The 15,282-nt window shown below is 41.8% G+C and overlaps 1 protein-coding gene across 3 annotated transcripts in view; it reads right to left on the reverse strand.

Moving 5' to 3' along the window:
• UNC13B (unc-13 homolog B) overlaps positions 1 to 15,282 on the reverse strand; it is a 221,948-nt gene that overhangs the window by 138,018 nt on the left and 68,648 nt on the right. For all 3 annotated transcript variants that reach the window (XM_075740242.1, XM_075740241.1, XM_075740240.1), the window contains exon 8: positions 12,957 to 13,179. In XM_075740242.1, coding sequence (XP_075596357.1) covers positions 12,957 to 13,179 — 223 coding nt within the window. The remainder of the gene's footprint in view (positions 1 to 12,956; positions 13,180 to 15,282) is intronic.

Raw genomic sequence — 15,282 nt, forward strand, 5'->3', positions numbered from 1 at the left:
CAAACTTCTCTCCCAGCTCTTTGTTGGGTGTATCATCAGCAGCGCTTGCACCAGATGGTTCTTCAGAAAGTTCATTGTCTACAGCGTCAGGCTGCTTTGAAGATAAGTTTACATCTATATTTGCATCAGTCAGTTGATCTGAGACTGCAGATTTTGAATTTTCATCTGAACTGACTGTTCCTAACACCTTGTCATCTGGTTTTGACAAAGCCTGTGGTGGTACATGTGGTTCCCTTTTGGCAGAGGTCTCCTTGTTGTCTTTTTGCCAGGGGAAGGAGAAATCTAGCTTTTTCCCAAATACTGCTCCTGGGGCACTCTCTGGCTTACTCACCTTTTCTTCACCACCTCCTTCAAACAGAGTTGAAGAAAGTTTCTTAAAGCTGGACATGAGGCCCTGATCTGCCCCTGCTTTATTAACAGAAGGTGGCTGCTGAGAGAAGAATGATCCAAATGGCTTTCCACTATCAGCAGAGGACATAAAGCTGAATTTGGGCAAACTGGGCATGCTTGGCATTTCAAAGACCATTTTACTACTGTTTGCATCTGGAGGAACATTATTAGGTTTACCCTGTTCCTTCAAGTCACATTTAGAAGCAAACCCTTCTGCAGGCACCTCATCAATTGCTAAATGTTTCTCCTCTTCAGCAGTTTGCTGTTCTACCTCACTTGTCTGCTCTTCATTCAGCTGGAGCAGATGATCACTCGGCTCATCAGCTGAAGCTGTGAGTTCTCTACCATTACTACTGATCATGTCCTGCTGATCACTACCAGCCTTGGCCTGATCCCCTGTAACAGCAGGCTCTGATTCAAGTGTAGCACTCTCCTCCACCTGGGAAAGGTTTGGGTCTGCTCTGTTAGTTGGGGCTTCCATTTCCAGTTCAAGCCCATCAGAAGAGCCAGTCTGAAGGACCTCAACAGCTGCCTTGTCTGTAGAAGCAGCTTGTTCCTCTGTTACATGTGAAGACCCCATGTCTAGTTGGAATGTATTTACATCAGTCTGGTCAGCAGCCTCAGCCTGCACTGCATTAACTGTGTTATTGGAATCAGACTGGGATGGCTTAGTAGCTACCATCTCAGAGGGTTGTGCATCATTACCCAACTGCAGAACCTCAAGGGCTTGATTTTCACTAGAGACTACTGTTTCTGGAGCAATCCTCACAGGTTCCTCTTTACAGATTTCCGACTTCCTATTTTCCTCAGTTCCTGTTTTCATAGGAGACTCTTTTGTGGAGTTCTCTTCTGCTGAAACAGGTAGTACATCCTCCTTCAGAGAACTTCTGACATGTCTTTTAGACTCTCTGACTGCAGCTGTATTTTCTGTCGCCCTAGAGTCTTTTGCTGGAACAGACCCAGTGACATCTTTCATATTGCTGCTTTGAGGTTTAAGGGAGGATTTTGGAGGCATATCTTTTGGAGATTCTTTTGGACCTTTGAAGATGCCAAAAAGATCATTTGTGAAAGCTGGTGCTGGGCCACTTGGGAGGGATGAGAAACCAAAGAAAGAGGAGCTTTTCTTCTGTGCAGTAGGAGGTGCAGTAGCTTGAGGTTGGGAAAAGAAACCAGATAATGTTTTAGGTGGTTTCATTTTTGTCATGAAACTTGAAAACATTTCAACTGAAGAATCCAGTACCGATTTATCACTCTCAGATTCCTTAGGTTTGTTTTGCAAATTAGATGCCTCTGGCATTTTAGAAGGAGAGTGTAGCCCTTGTGCCAGTTGTAACCTGTCACCAAGAGTTTGTTCTGGTAATTTATGTTCTGGCAGCTCGTGTTGTACACATACTTCTTCAGAGACCACTTCATTTTTTATGTCACTCATAATATTTAAGTAATGTAGACTCTGGGAATCCATTTTATCACCTAAGGCCGTGCTATAATCTTGCGTTTCAGAAGCTTGTTCCTTTGAAGAATAAGGCTCCTCTTTATCAACAGGATATGCAACACTGTCCATCTTCCCTGTGCTATCCAAAGTATCTTCTTCTCCCTCTAATGAAATAGTCTGTTGGCCCTGAGAACCCTCCTGCTCACTGGGAGTCTGAAGGCAAGGACCAGAAGCAGCCGAATTGGTTACAGCAGCAGCATCGGTCTGTGGAAGCTTCTCTATGTCACTCTCTTCAGCTACCTCACCAACGCTTTCTGCATTTTCCACTGCCAGCATTTCTGATTTATTTTCTGGGATCAAGAGGCTATTAGACATTTGTTTGCCAGTCACTGCTGCAATAATATCATCCACTTCTTTTTTACTGTCTGTGCCTTGTTGCCTGGCAGAACTGTTAATTTTCACAACAGAGTCAGTGGAAATATTTTGCTTCACATATGGCTTAGAGTTCACTGGTTTAGCTGGTTTTGTGTTACTCTCCTGTCCTGGAGCAGTTTGTGGCTTTTCATCCAAAAAGGACGTCAAATTGAAAAAGCTAAAGCTAGTACTTCTTTGAGGTATGCTCTTCTCAGCAGTTGGACCACTGGAGAAGAAGGAGGGCAGATGAAACAGCCCCTCTGTTTCCTGCTGCTTCCCGCTAGCAGGAGCAGTAGCAGGTGCTGAAGGCTTTGGCTCATCTGATCCAGTGAAGAAGGAGAATATGCTCCTGCTGGCTGGCTGTGATTTCGAAGCAGTGATATCAGAAAAGCTGAACGGCAAACTGAAACCCGACTCTTTAGGTGTCTGATTTGGCTTTGGTTTTGCCTGATTAACTGTGCCTGCTAAATGATTTCCTCCTTGTTGCTTCGGTGTAACCAAGGGTACGCTGCTTTGCTGCACAGCTGACTGACTCAGTTGGCTTATTTTGGGACCTACACCCATTGGCTTCTGTGAAGTGTTTCCAGGAGGCACTTTTTTACTCTCAGGAGACTCCTCCTCAGCTTTTCTGCTCTGTTGCTCCATTTGCACCCCAGGGCTAGGAGAAACCTGCCTGGCCATGCCTTCTGTTCTCAGCCCTTCCTTAGGGGTGGAGGACAGACATGGCATACTGGCACTCTGAATACCCCCAGACTTCTCAGTTTGTTGTCTTGACTCAGCCACAGTTCTGCTATTGGTTTTTGGCAGAGTCATAGTACTTGAGGTTGTTTGAGAAGACACAGCCTCCACTTTGAAGAGATCTCCAAGGGATCCAAATAATGATGAGATGCTGGAGGTTTCCTTCTGTTCCAGTTGTATCACCTTTTCTGGTTTATCACTTTGACTTTTTTCCAGATCTGGTGATGGCTGTGTTGCTTTGCCTACTTGCGTTTTAAAGAAATCGAAAAATCCAGAACCTTGGGTTTTGTTGGCAGTTGAGCTTGCAGGAGAATCTTCTCCAAGACTGAACAATTTCAGGGCGCTTTTAAATAATGTCTCCTCAGGCTCGGTGGCTGGGTGGCTCTGATTTGGCTGTGACTGACTAGGTTCGTTGATACTTGCGTGCCCTTCAAGACGCCTGGAAGCTGGTGTTGCTTTAACAGGTTTCTCTTCTCGTATGGGTCTGCCATCTGGAGCAGTTTGGCTCAGCTGAGAAGGAGATTTTGTTAATCCTGTTTTTTTAATACAGATGTTTTCACTCTGATTTAATTCTGGTTTTTCATTTCTAGCAGTCTCCAAATTAAGTTCTGACGAAGTATTTCTCCTCAGTTCTGATGTAACAGGAAACTTTTGCCCTGCTCGTGCCTCATCTAATTTTCTATTTGGTACAAGCGATAAAGCATCAGTTTTATTTTCAGATGACTTTGATTGTGCGTCTGTTCTCTTTAAGGCAGAATCTTCCAATGTCTCAGGGTCAGGACCTGAAGATTTTCCAATTAGTCCACCCAAAGCAGAAAATAAAGAGCTAACTTTGTTCACTGGTGTTTTCTTATCTTCCTCAGTCTTTTTTGCTTCTGTTACTCTTTCAGTAGATGCCACAGTTTCTTCAGCTTTAGGAGTAGATTGAAACAGATGGAAACCAAAGAATCCTGATGACCCACCCCCAGTAGCTGTCACGGGGACAGCCTTATCCACTTCCTTGGTGTGGAGTTCCTTACTTGGTGATTTATTGAAAGCTGCTCTGGAATGTGTTCTGAGATCAAGGGTTAGCGGAGACTCCTCTGAATAATTCAGTGTTTCCTTCTCCGGTCTAAAATCTACTTTGAGTTTTTGAAGTTTATAACCTGAGAAGTCTAACGGCTGCTCTCTCTGATAATAAATAGACTCCTCAAACATTTGTGAAAAAGTCTCCAAATTCATGTTCATTAGCTGATCACTCCTCTGCAAAGCTACTGACAAATCCAGGGGTTTATTTGTTGTATAATCATCTAAAGACTCTTCTTCAGCAAACCAAAACAGCTCATCTTCACTGCCAAGAGGGACTTTAAAACCACAAACAGCAATTGTGTTGTCTTCTAGCACAGCTTTTGGAATGGAATCCATCTGAAAATTATATTCCCAGCAGTCTGGGTAGGAATATGTTTCGGGAGCACACACGTAGACATACTGTCCAGTGGTATCAGTGAGCAGTGAATACACATACTGGTTATCACTGTACATGTAGTATCCACAATCACCATCTTCTGATGGCCACCATATACCCTGCTCAAGCATCATGAGCCACTCCTGATACTCCTGGCTATAGGATGAGTACATAAAGCTCTCATCCATACTTAAAGTCTCTTGGTCAATTAGAGTCCACATAGTTCCATCACAGCCAGATGAGTAGCTTAAATCCATGGGCAACTCTTCTAATGAGTAACTGACATCTCTTTCAAATGGTGTAAAGTTACTATAACTTTCATTGAGAGAATTAGCAGTCCATGCATCATTTTCTTCTGAACAAACATCTTGAAACATTAACTGGTCAAATGACTCATATGACATCACACTTAAATCTAAACTCTGTCCATCAAAATTGGCATTAGTCTGCCAATCCATCACATTTGCATTTCCATCCTTTTTACAGAGATTCACTACCGTATCATTTTCAGGCCAGTCCAAGAACTGAGAGGGCAGAACAGAGTTCTGGTTTAACACGTAGTAAACTGGTACTGCTATTTCATGAGTGTCAGCCAGTTCCCCCACTTCATATTCCCATTCAAAGCTAGAATGGCTTCTTGTTTCCTGATAAGCTGAGTACTGCTCCATAAGGTTATAGCTTTTATTAGTCAAATTGAGAAATTCATTTGATCCTTTGTTTAAAAGAGCTGGAAACACTCTAGATTCTGCATCCTGATAAGGGATATGCCTACTATTTACAGGCTTTCCAGACAAGTCCTGTACCTTCTCTTGAAGATTTAGAGCATCAGAGGACACAGGATGCCCGCAGTGGGGAACATGGGGCTCAGCTGTTTTATCTACTCTCGCGCTGGACAGGTGGACAGTAGTTTTGGAAGATTCCATCGTTTTCACACTATCCACTTTTTCCTTTGGCTTGGGCAGGAGATTTTTTAAGAAGCTGGAAGCTTCCTGCTTGTCTCCAGTGCTGCTTTGAGTGTCAGAAACCATTCCTGAGTTGCTAGGTTTTGTCTCCAAACTGGAATCCTCACCTCTATCAAAAAGCTTCATAAAGCCTAGAGAGTTTGTTTTCACTTTCTCTTGTTTACATTCAGACAAGTTTTCACTTGAAGCAAATTTAAATAAGCCAGAAAATAATCCAGGAGAAGTGCTTTTCTGGCCATCACTCTCGCTTTTAGCAGTCAAGTCTTGATTATTTGCTGTATTTTCACTGGAAGAAATGTGAAGAAACCCAGAAAGAAAACCTGGTGTGTGCTTCTTCTGCATATCATCTGCACTTGCAGCTTCTGGCCCTCTGGCTGAAGAAATGGATTCAACTGAGCTGTCATTTAAGCCTGGTGCATTTAGTCCTTCTCCTCGTTTTACATTTCTGGGTTCTTCCTGAGTACTCTTAGTTCTCTGCTGCTCTCCTGTAGCCTTAAAGGTAGCAGAGGCACTCTCCTGGTGTTTTTTCCCATTTACTTGGGCACTAGATAGCTTTTCTTTATTCATGTTTTTTGTTTGTGCAAGTTCCTCCTTATGGTCTGATAAATTTGGAACAGAGCTAGATTTTAATGAAATGTCATTTTCTGATGTCTGACAATTAAAGTGCTTAGAACTCTGATGACTTCTTTGGTCCTGTGAAGGTGCTAGATTTTCAGCAGAAGAAAATTTAAATAATGAAGGAATAAAGCCTCCTTTCTCATTCATATGTTCCTGCTTTTCTGAAAAACCCAACCCACTGAAAAAAGGAAGTTTCCCAGTGAAAGGAAATGAGCGTTCTTCATTTGCTGAACTGTTTTGTCTTATATCCTCCTCAGACTTGTGGCCTTTAAAATGCCTGCATGTACTTTTTTTCTGCCCTTCTTCAGCAGAAGGAAGCAACAATTGACTGAAAGACTTTTTGAGTGGATTGAAAAAGCTTTCAGATGCTCTACCTTGATCTTGAGGCTGTGAATTAAGTTCCACATGACCTCTGTTTTGCTTGTTTCCTGGTCCATGACCTGCAGTATGCTGATCCCCTAAGCGATTTGCAGGAGGCTGCTCCCTGGCAGTACGTGCACCCTCTTTCACAGTGGCATCTGGCTGATTTGTAACATGATGCAAATCTGACTGCTTCTGTGGCACATCCTGCTGCTTGGGAGCCAAGAGACCATCAAAATTGGCTTTCAGACTGAAGGAACTGACTGAGTTTGTGAGCTTGCCAAAGATTGAAGACACAGAAGTGCTATTTGCATTTGCCTCTGCCTCACTTCTGGTCCCACTCGTCCGTATCTCTGGAATAATGCTGCTGGTCCTGGCTTCTGTCTGTCCAGATGGTCTCTCGCTTCTGTTGGCCTCATCAACTTTCACAGCATGGCTGTCCTCCTTGGTGTGCTCCTCTTTTATGACTTCTTGTTTTGGCACTTCCTTCTCAGAGAATATCTTTAAAGGATTAAACATGCCTAGAACAGCATTCATGACTGACTGTTGGTTCTGCTGGCTGCCAGTGGTAGTTCCTTGTGATTGCTGGAGGTGATGTGGTGCAGAAGCCTTACTGTCCATCTCAGTGGTTTCTGGCTTGTTGGAGTTTATGTTCTGGGCTTTTTTATCACCACTCACCTGGGATGGTAGCAAAGAGTGAATGGAGAACTTGGTGTCAGCTTTATTATCTGCCATCCCTCCAGAAGATGAACTCTCGCTTTTGGACTTACTAGACAATACATTTGAAATTCCACTTTCTGATGAGTTTCTGGTTTCTGTCTTCTCTGGAGTGGAAGAAACAAGTTTTTCAACAGAGGCTGTGAGCTGCTTTGTGCTTGACCCCACCTTTTCAGTGAAAGAGCTGAACAGGGAATTCACTGTATTCTTCACACCTGACAAGTCTGGGAGAGATTCAGATTTGCCCTTGGTACTCTCCTCTGCCACAGGATGTTTGATCTGTTCAGGCTTCCTACCTTCTAGTGAATTATCAGAATTATCCTGCTTCAGTGACATGCTCTCAACATTTTTTCTGGTCTCTGGCAACGTACCAAATTTGCTGATTTCTTCCTCCTTTTCAGCCAAGTATTCTGAAACTGATTCTACCAGACACTGAAGTTCATCCATCGTGTCTATGTACTCCTCACTGGGTTCTTCAACAGGAGACAGTGTTAAGTCTTGCATAGGATGACTGTGCTTGCTCCCTTTAGACTTGTGGCTTTTATCACAGCTAGTCTTTAACTGGGAGCCCAAATTTGCAGAGTAATTAACAGTGAGGTTTCTCAAATGGCTGATGTCAGAATCACACCACGTTTGTGAAAGCGTAGCCAGTTCCTCCATTTCATCGTCTGAACCAGGTGAGTACTGGAACTCATCAGAAGCACTGCTGTCAAATTCCTCAAGGATATCCACAGGCACAAAAGTGTTATCTGGCATCCCTACGAGTTTCATGTCTTCACTGTTACTGAGGTGAAGTGAGCCCTCATGCTTCACTCCCTGCTTGTTGGGCAACTTGCCACTTTTAACCATTAAGCCGTTTTTGTACGGACGCAGGACGGGATAAGCAGGTAACTGTTCCTTACTTTCAGAGCTACCAGTATATTTTCCAGTTCTGTCAAATACTGGGAAATCATCATTAGGTTCAGAACTAGTTGCTGCACCATTGAAATAAATGGTTTTCTCCCCAGGAAACTGCAGACCTTCATTACTTTGCAGGTTTATTTGTTCACTCTCTTCAAAATTGTATCGTAGCTTCTTTTTCCTTCTCCTATCTATTGTATCATACTCCTGAGGATACCTAGGGACATCTACAGACCCTGACTCCACACACGCATTTTGGCAGCACCTTGATCTTTCACAATGATTGAAATTTTCTCTTTTTGAGAGAGTTTGCATCTTTTTTATTTTTGTTTCCTGCCAACTTCTATTTTTATGACTCTTTTCTAAGAATTCCTCTATTAGCAATTTTCCTAGCTCTTCATAGTTACTCTCCTGTTGTTCTTCTCCATCTTCAAAGTTAAATGGAATGATCCTGACTCTTTCATTTCTAGTTAGAGATCCTTGTCTAAGATGAGAAATAAAGAGGGTGGGAGGGAAAGGAAGAGAGGCAGAAAAAAAATAGGAAGGGGAAAATAACAGTTTTTAAAAAAGCTCTAGGAAGGACAGAAAAATTAGTAATGAGAAAATATGCATTAAATAAAGGAAAATTAAAATCAGAAACATCCAGAGATAACAAAACTGAAAACCTGCCAATCTATCACCATTACATTTCAATCAAATAGTCAAAAAAAGCAGCATGGGTTGTGATATTCCACCAGTTACAGTTGCACAAAATTTAGAAATGCCTGTTTGAAGGAGAACAGCTTTTTATGATCAAGTGAGGGCACACAGCCTTGGCTGTACCAGTACTCTGCTGTTACTTTTTTAGGCGTGCTGAAAAAAGTCACTGATTACAGTAACAAGACTACTTTGAGATACAGTGCCCACGCACACCATTCCACTATGCTATGTATGCATTTCGGTCAGTCTAGGCTACAGACGTTGTTTTAGCAGTATTCATAAAGCTATGAAAGCTATTCATAAAGTATTCAGGGACTTTGTTTCTGACAAGGGTGGCTACAGAGCAGAGACTGCATGCAAGACTCAAGAGACATTGGACTCCAGGGAAATGGGCAGAGGGGGCAAAATGCAAACTATGCACATCAGCAACATGAGGACTTCCAGCTACTCCACCATTCCTCTTCGCTGGGAGTGCTCTCACTGCAGAAAGTGCCCTCAGGGAGCTCCTACCAACACAAAATGAAGATCCTTGGAGCTGTTACTGGATCAGAAGGCAAAACAAAATATGGGCGATGGATATTAGCTCGTAGTAAGCTTCAGATGCTTTTCAGGATCTGTACTTCCCATTTACAATGTATCTAAACAGATCCAGCAATCTATACTTGTCCATTGTGGGAGAATGGATTAAAGCAGCTAGTGCTTTGCTATCAATCTGAAGCTTCCTAGAAACCCAAGTAAATTACTCTTGGGATTTTGGGATTAATTCCTAGCCCTTGATCAGAAGAATTATCTCAATTGTTCAACAACCCAAAGGCTAGTGGCAAGAAAGTTTCCTCTTTATCTAAATCTCCAAGAAGAGTTCCTGCCAGCCTACATAAAAATAAACAGGTAGAAAGTGGACGTAAAAAAAAAAATAATCAAAACTCTCATCTGAAAGATGCGTAGCAGCTTTGTCTTGCATCATTCATTGCTGAGAACTAAGGAACATGAGGTCACGCATGCCCTGGCCCCATAAGAGCAGAGCAAGAGAAGGGAAAGGGCAAAGGGCACATGGGCATCATATGGATACTGCTAATACAAGAGCCTTCAACCTGAGCATTGCCTGGGGCACCCCAATATAGGATACTGATGGGATAGCCCTGAAAGAGAAATAAGTCATTGCATTTTCACTACTGCTGGTTTAGTGCTTCATTCCCACCAGTATTAGCTAACTTACACCAGCTGGAAAGATACTCATTACTTTAAATGAGCCCTGTTGTGCACAGTTTAGAACACTTACTCCACTTCTTGCTTTCAATTTTAAGCTGATAATTGAAATAATTTTCTTTAAAAACCTAATGAAATTTAAAAGACTCCCAGGGCCTCCATAGTTACTGGATCAAGCCCTTCCAAATCTCAGTGGAAAACAATGGCAGCTATGTGAATGCCATTAGCTGAAACAATTTACTCATTTAGGCATAAAGGAAATTACTTTTCTTTCTAATTGTGCTCCTCCCCCTCCCCATAAGTGTTTCCCCTGCTATTCTACAAAGCATTCCTTTTACTAGAAATAAAGCAATGACTGATGTCCAACACCTGAGAGGGAAAAAAAGATGATATCAGCCCAGCATTAAACTACCACAGATCTGAAACAGAGCCACGGCGAACAGCGAGTATCAGCTGAGACGTACCACAAGACCACTTCACAACAGCAACAGCAAGGAGAGAGGCACACAGGCTGCAAAGAAGTTAACCCACCTATCAGACAGATCTAGAGAGCGCCTGCTCTCTAGCGAGCACTGGCGGCTTGTCATTTGACTAGACTCAGATGTGGACTCTGGGTCAGTTCGGGCACCCACAGTGGAATCTATGCTATCATATCGCCTTGGAAGTAAATAGAGCAAGAGCAGGGAGACATGGAGGACACATGGTTACACAAAATGAAGACTGCAAAGAAAAGTTAGTGCTTAAAAAAAAAAAAAAAATCCGAGGGGAAGATGTGTGCTATTCTTAAGTCAAATTGGCTGTTGGCAGCAAAACACAGTCCAAGGACAAATAAGAATACTACTTGTTATCCTTAGGAGAGAGCAGAATAAAATACATGTACTTCTATCAAAGTGTAGAGTGTGAAGTGTTGTTAGAGAAAAACCCAGGTGTTAGTACAGCCAGTTTCAATTGAAACATTTTGGCACAGACAACTTTTTGCCCAATTCAAGACAGGTTCTAGCAGAACTCTGCCTGGTTCTTCTGGGTCTGCCCAGGGCGGCTTCCTACAAGCTGTCATTTCCTCAGCAATCACCAACTGCAGTCTGCCAGGAACACTGATTTCATCAGGTGGCTGCCTGGTCCATGACAGTTAGAGCTGCTAGAAGCAAAAGTCAAACACAATTTGGTTTTGCAATACTCAGCTACAACTCTCTTTTGAAAACATTTAACATCTACCTACATGCTTCTTTTCAGCCAGCTCTCATTAGAAATACCTTTCTGGCAAGAAAGAGAATCCCATGTATCTTCTTTGGAGAGCTTATTTGCATTTTCTAAATTTTAAGATTAAATATGTAGCAAAAAGTCTTGCTGGGTATGTGGAAAATGAACAGGGAAACAGGAATGCTCAGATGGAATTGATCACCATCTAGGACTTGCCTTCCTGGAGTGAAAGTAATTTTAGACCACAGCAGACTACAAAGCTCTTAGTTTTTAAGTAAACATTATCAGTCCAGATTCTTTCATACCAACACCTTCAGGAAACTAGAAAAAATGCACATATTCCATCTTGGTATTCTTTAACAATTCAAACCAGAAATGCTTCTTTGGAAGGTCTTATAAACATATTTACCTATCAGACATAGTTAAAAGTTCACACCACACCACCCCCAAGCAAGGTGAGCATGTATCTTTGTATTGTCAACACCACCCTGAGAAGTCACATAACTGCAAAAATATCCAGTCACCACAGGCTTCCGCAGCCTGGGGACCCATTACCACTGTTCACCTTGGCTCTTACATAAAGAAAAAGCTGCAGCTTATCTTCCCAGACTCTCAGTAAGATCTTTGGCAATTTTACCACTTCAAATCAGCAGTACAGAATAGCATGGGAAAGGAAATAACTTCCTTATATAAAGACAGTTAACGGACTGTCTGAAGAGCACTAAAAGAGCACTAGGAATGACACGTCACACTGCAGTAAATGCGTTTTGGTGGCATATTTGTCTCTGCTGCTTGAATTCTCAAAAACAGTAACAACAGTTAAGTGTTGTCATTAAACTTCAGCTTTTACCATTAAAGACCATAAGGCAAAAAGACTACAATTTAGCCTCAGCCGTAGACCACTGAGGGCAACTGAATTCAGGTTCAGACATCAGGAAGCAAGAACATTCTTACCAAGGGGGGTGAAGTACAACAAATCAGTTATAATAAAAACCTGCACCTCTAACTATGACAGAGTTCAAGCAATCGCCTCTTCCTTCCACACCAAAGGCAGAAGCAGCAGCAGGGCCTGTTCTACACTTGCCCTCTTACTAAACACTGTCCAAGTTCTGCTTTCCCCTTACACTTAACATCCTTTATTTCTAACAGTGGTTTTGTAAAGTTTCTACAGTTCCCAGCACAACCAGCTCTAGTTCACAGCTATTGATCCTGGTAATTTAATGCTGTAATGCTTAATACTTAAAAATGATAAAAGCAGTTGTGAAACTACTGACTTATGGTCAAAAAACTAATTTACAGCAAGTAAACTATCTTTCGTACAGCTCAAAGGAAGCCGAAAGAGAAAACACAATATTCAACAGTGCTACATGATAACTGAAAAAAACCAAACAAATCACTAACTGGTTATAGACTTTCTTCCTGAATATGCTGTTTTAGCAGAGCTAAAAGAAGAGGAGCTAATCCAAAACAGAAAATAAATGTGCCCCAAGAAAGAAACTCCTAGTAGGACAACTCTGCTAGACCATGTTTCACTGGCTTGGGAGGCACACCCATGAAATGGTACCAGAACAACCAATTACCTGGTGCTCTGGCCTTCAAAAGGTAAGATGAAAGTAGAACAAAGAATAAATGACCTCAGAGTTGAGCCTGTCTTTAAAAGGCAATTCTCTAAACTACAAAATCTGGTGTAACAGGTAGCCTTATGGGTTTTTCCTGGTTCACAGCTGAGTCCTAGTGTTAACAAAACATGTAACACCTTCCTATCAGAAGCCTTTCAGAACCCTCCAGCCGCCCTCCTCTGCTAGCATGGCACCTTCAGGATCTGCAATGCAAAAATCAATGGGAAAAGAAGAGCTACCCAGAAGACAGCACCCACCTGATGGCCACATGGTCCCGATAATCCAGATCATAATTTTGTAGGGAGTCAGTACAGGACTCCCGCAAGACCCCTTGCTGCTGCAGGCGTGACGCTACAGTGAACTGGTGCACAGAGGCATTGGGCTGCGCAGTCGTGTGGTACGGAGGAGGAACACTGTTACTTGTCTCACTGCGATAGTCACTGTCTCGATCATCCACAGCGCTGTCAGCATCTTCAAAGGCTAAGAAACAAAAATAGTTAAAGGCACAGCTCTCTCAAGTTGCCTTGCTGGGACAGTGAAGCCCATTTAGTTTTTAAAGAATGACAAAAAAGGCTATTTCTGCTATGGATAGATCTCCATCTGGCAGCTAGTTATAATCTCCAGTTCTCTCAAGTGTGTACCAAGGCATTCCTGTGATCGCCTCCATGCCCTCCTTTCCCACTTCCTATTATAGGAATTTATTTCTCTTTAGTCACTCCTAATAAGCAGATTAAGATATTTTTATTTAAAACAAAAAAACCCCCAACACTGAAAATTTCAGGTTCTTTGCTGAAATGAACATTTAGATGTTGTGGGGGGCGGGGGGGAAACAGGACACCAAACCCAAAACATAAATATTCCTTTATGGAAAGGAACTCTTTTCTAGAAACTTCAACCTTTAAACTGTAAGCTGAATCTCCTCTTCTCAACATCCTTAACTAGTACTTTAGGGTTCTGGATTATTTTTTTAGTGCCTTTTTTTATTTTGGTGGAAGTATTAGTTTAAGTTGAGAGAAACTAATGAACAGTACTCAGGAAAATCAGAAGAACTGGGAGAGCGGCTATGCTTACAAACAATTATACTACTTCTTATAGGGGAAAAATCGCTACATTTAACACACAGGTACATTAACTTTAGTAGTCAACACTAATGATAGCTTTCACAAGGGATAAAGCTCCTTTCCAATGAGTTTTTCTCCCTGCAGAAACACTTCTGCTTGCGAACCATTCAGAAAAAGAGAACACAGAATTATAGTAAGGAAAGGTATGAAAAATACAATATTGGCATGTGGCTGTGTTTGGCTGTACAGGATGTAAGTTTATCTTTGCAAGCTTAACGTGAAATGCACACACCATACGGCAGTGGAGTGCACCATTAACATGCTTGAAACAAAGGAAAATAAGGATCAGCCATTATTCATTCTCTCTGCCACCAAAAGCCTGTCGAAAAGGACAATCAAATCAAAGCCCCCTCTGGTAAGTTATTCAGTGGTAAGTGCCCTACATAGACATTCATTATGAGGCTGAACAGTAAAGTGAAAGTGCTGTTTTCATGCCAGATCTTTAAAAAAAAAAAATTAAATTCCGAGGAGTTGGAATGCAGCATCAGGGAACACCTTTTTCTTCCACTGGTGCTTCCAACAATTCCAGTTCAATTTCCAAAGGTAAAGTTTGCTCTTAGTGATCTTTTCAGTTCCTTCCCAAATGAGTAAGATTATGTCAAGTCCCTCAAGTGGATGGAAGAGTAGAAAACAACCCCAGCAGAAAACATGTCTGCAAAATACAAAACACGTGAAAAAGCCCAGCTCTACTCTCCTAAGTATAATCAATTCAATTTCATTGTCCACATCGAAAATGGAGTTAAGCCTCGTGCTTTTTAGTTTAAATGCTGCATAGTTCTTGTCAGTCTCTAGTCAATTTAATAGAAATGAATACCAATCATATATTGCTTTATTCAGCTTTATTAAAAGCACAATGTCCATCAATTTTATTACATTTCTGTGCTTAGGAAAAACACTCAAGATACGACACACAAAAATTACTTGATATGCCAATATGCCAAACTTCTCTGAGAAGCACCAAACTTCCAGTCTGTGGAGCAAGGGCTAATCTATTTGTAGATCACAACGCGCACACCATCCTCAGAAGGATAATAACCCGTTACTCAGCTGAGCAATGTCATTGCTGAACACTTGAACCATTACTTTTATTGGGACAGAAACACTGTTTCAAAGAGCTTTGTAATGCCTCACTTCGCTGCTCCACTATTTCTTCTTTTTATCCGAAGATAACTCTTATTTAAGGTAAAACCTAAGTAGCACTGGTATGATGCAAAGTTCTCCCAGCTGTGGCTGTATAATCATTACAAGCACTTGTAAGGGCTTAAGGCAGCCCAATTGAGTTACAGGTTCAGGATCTAGTAAAAGACATCTGAACAACAGCTTTAGGGATGAACAATTTCTCCCCACAACAATATAACAACAAATATAAATCAGTAGTACAATTATCAGGGTCAAAACAATAGGGAATCCAGTAACTTACCAATACTGGTCTAAACTTAATATCGGGGCATGCAAAGACTTA

Source organism: Balearica regulorum, chromosome Z (genome assembly GCF_011004875.1).
Source record: "Balearica regulorum gibbericeps isolate bBalReg1 chromosome Z, bBalReg1.pri, whole genome shotgun sequence".
In the NCBI taxonomy this organism is placed as follows: domain Eukaryota; kingdom Metazoa; phylum Chordata; class Aves; order Gruiformes; family Gruidae; genus Balearica; species Balearica regulorum.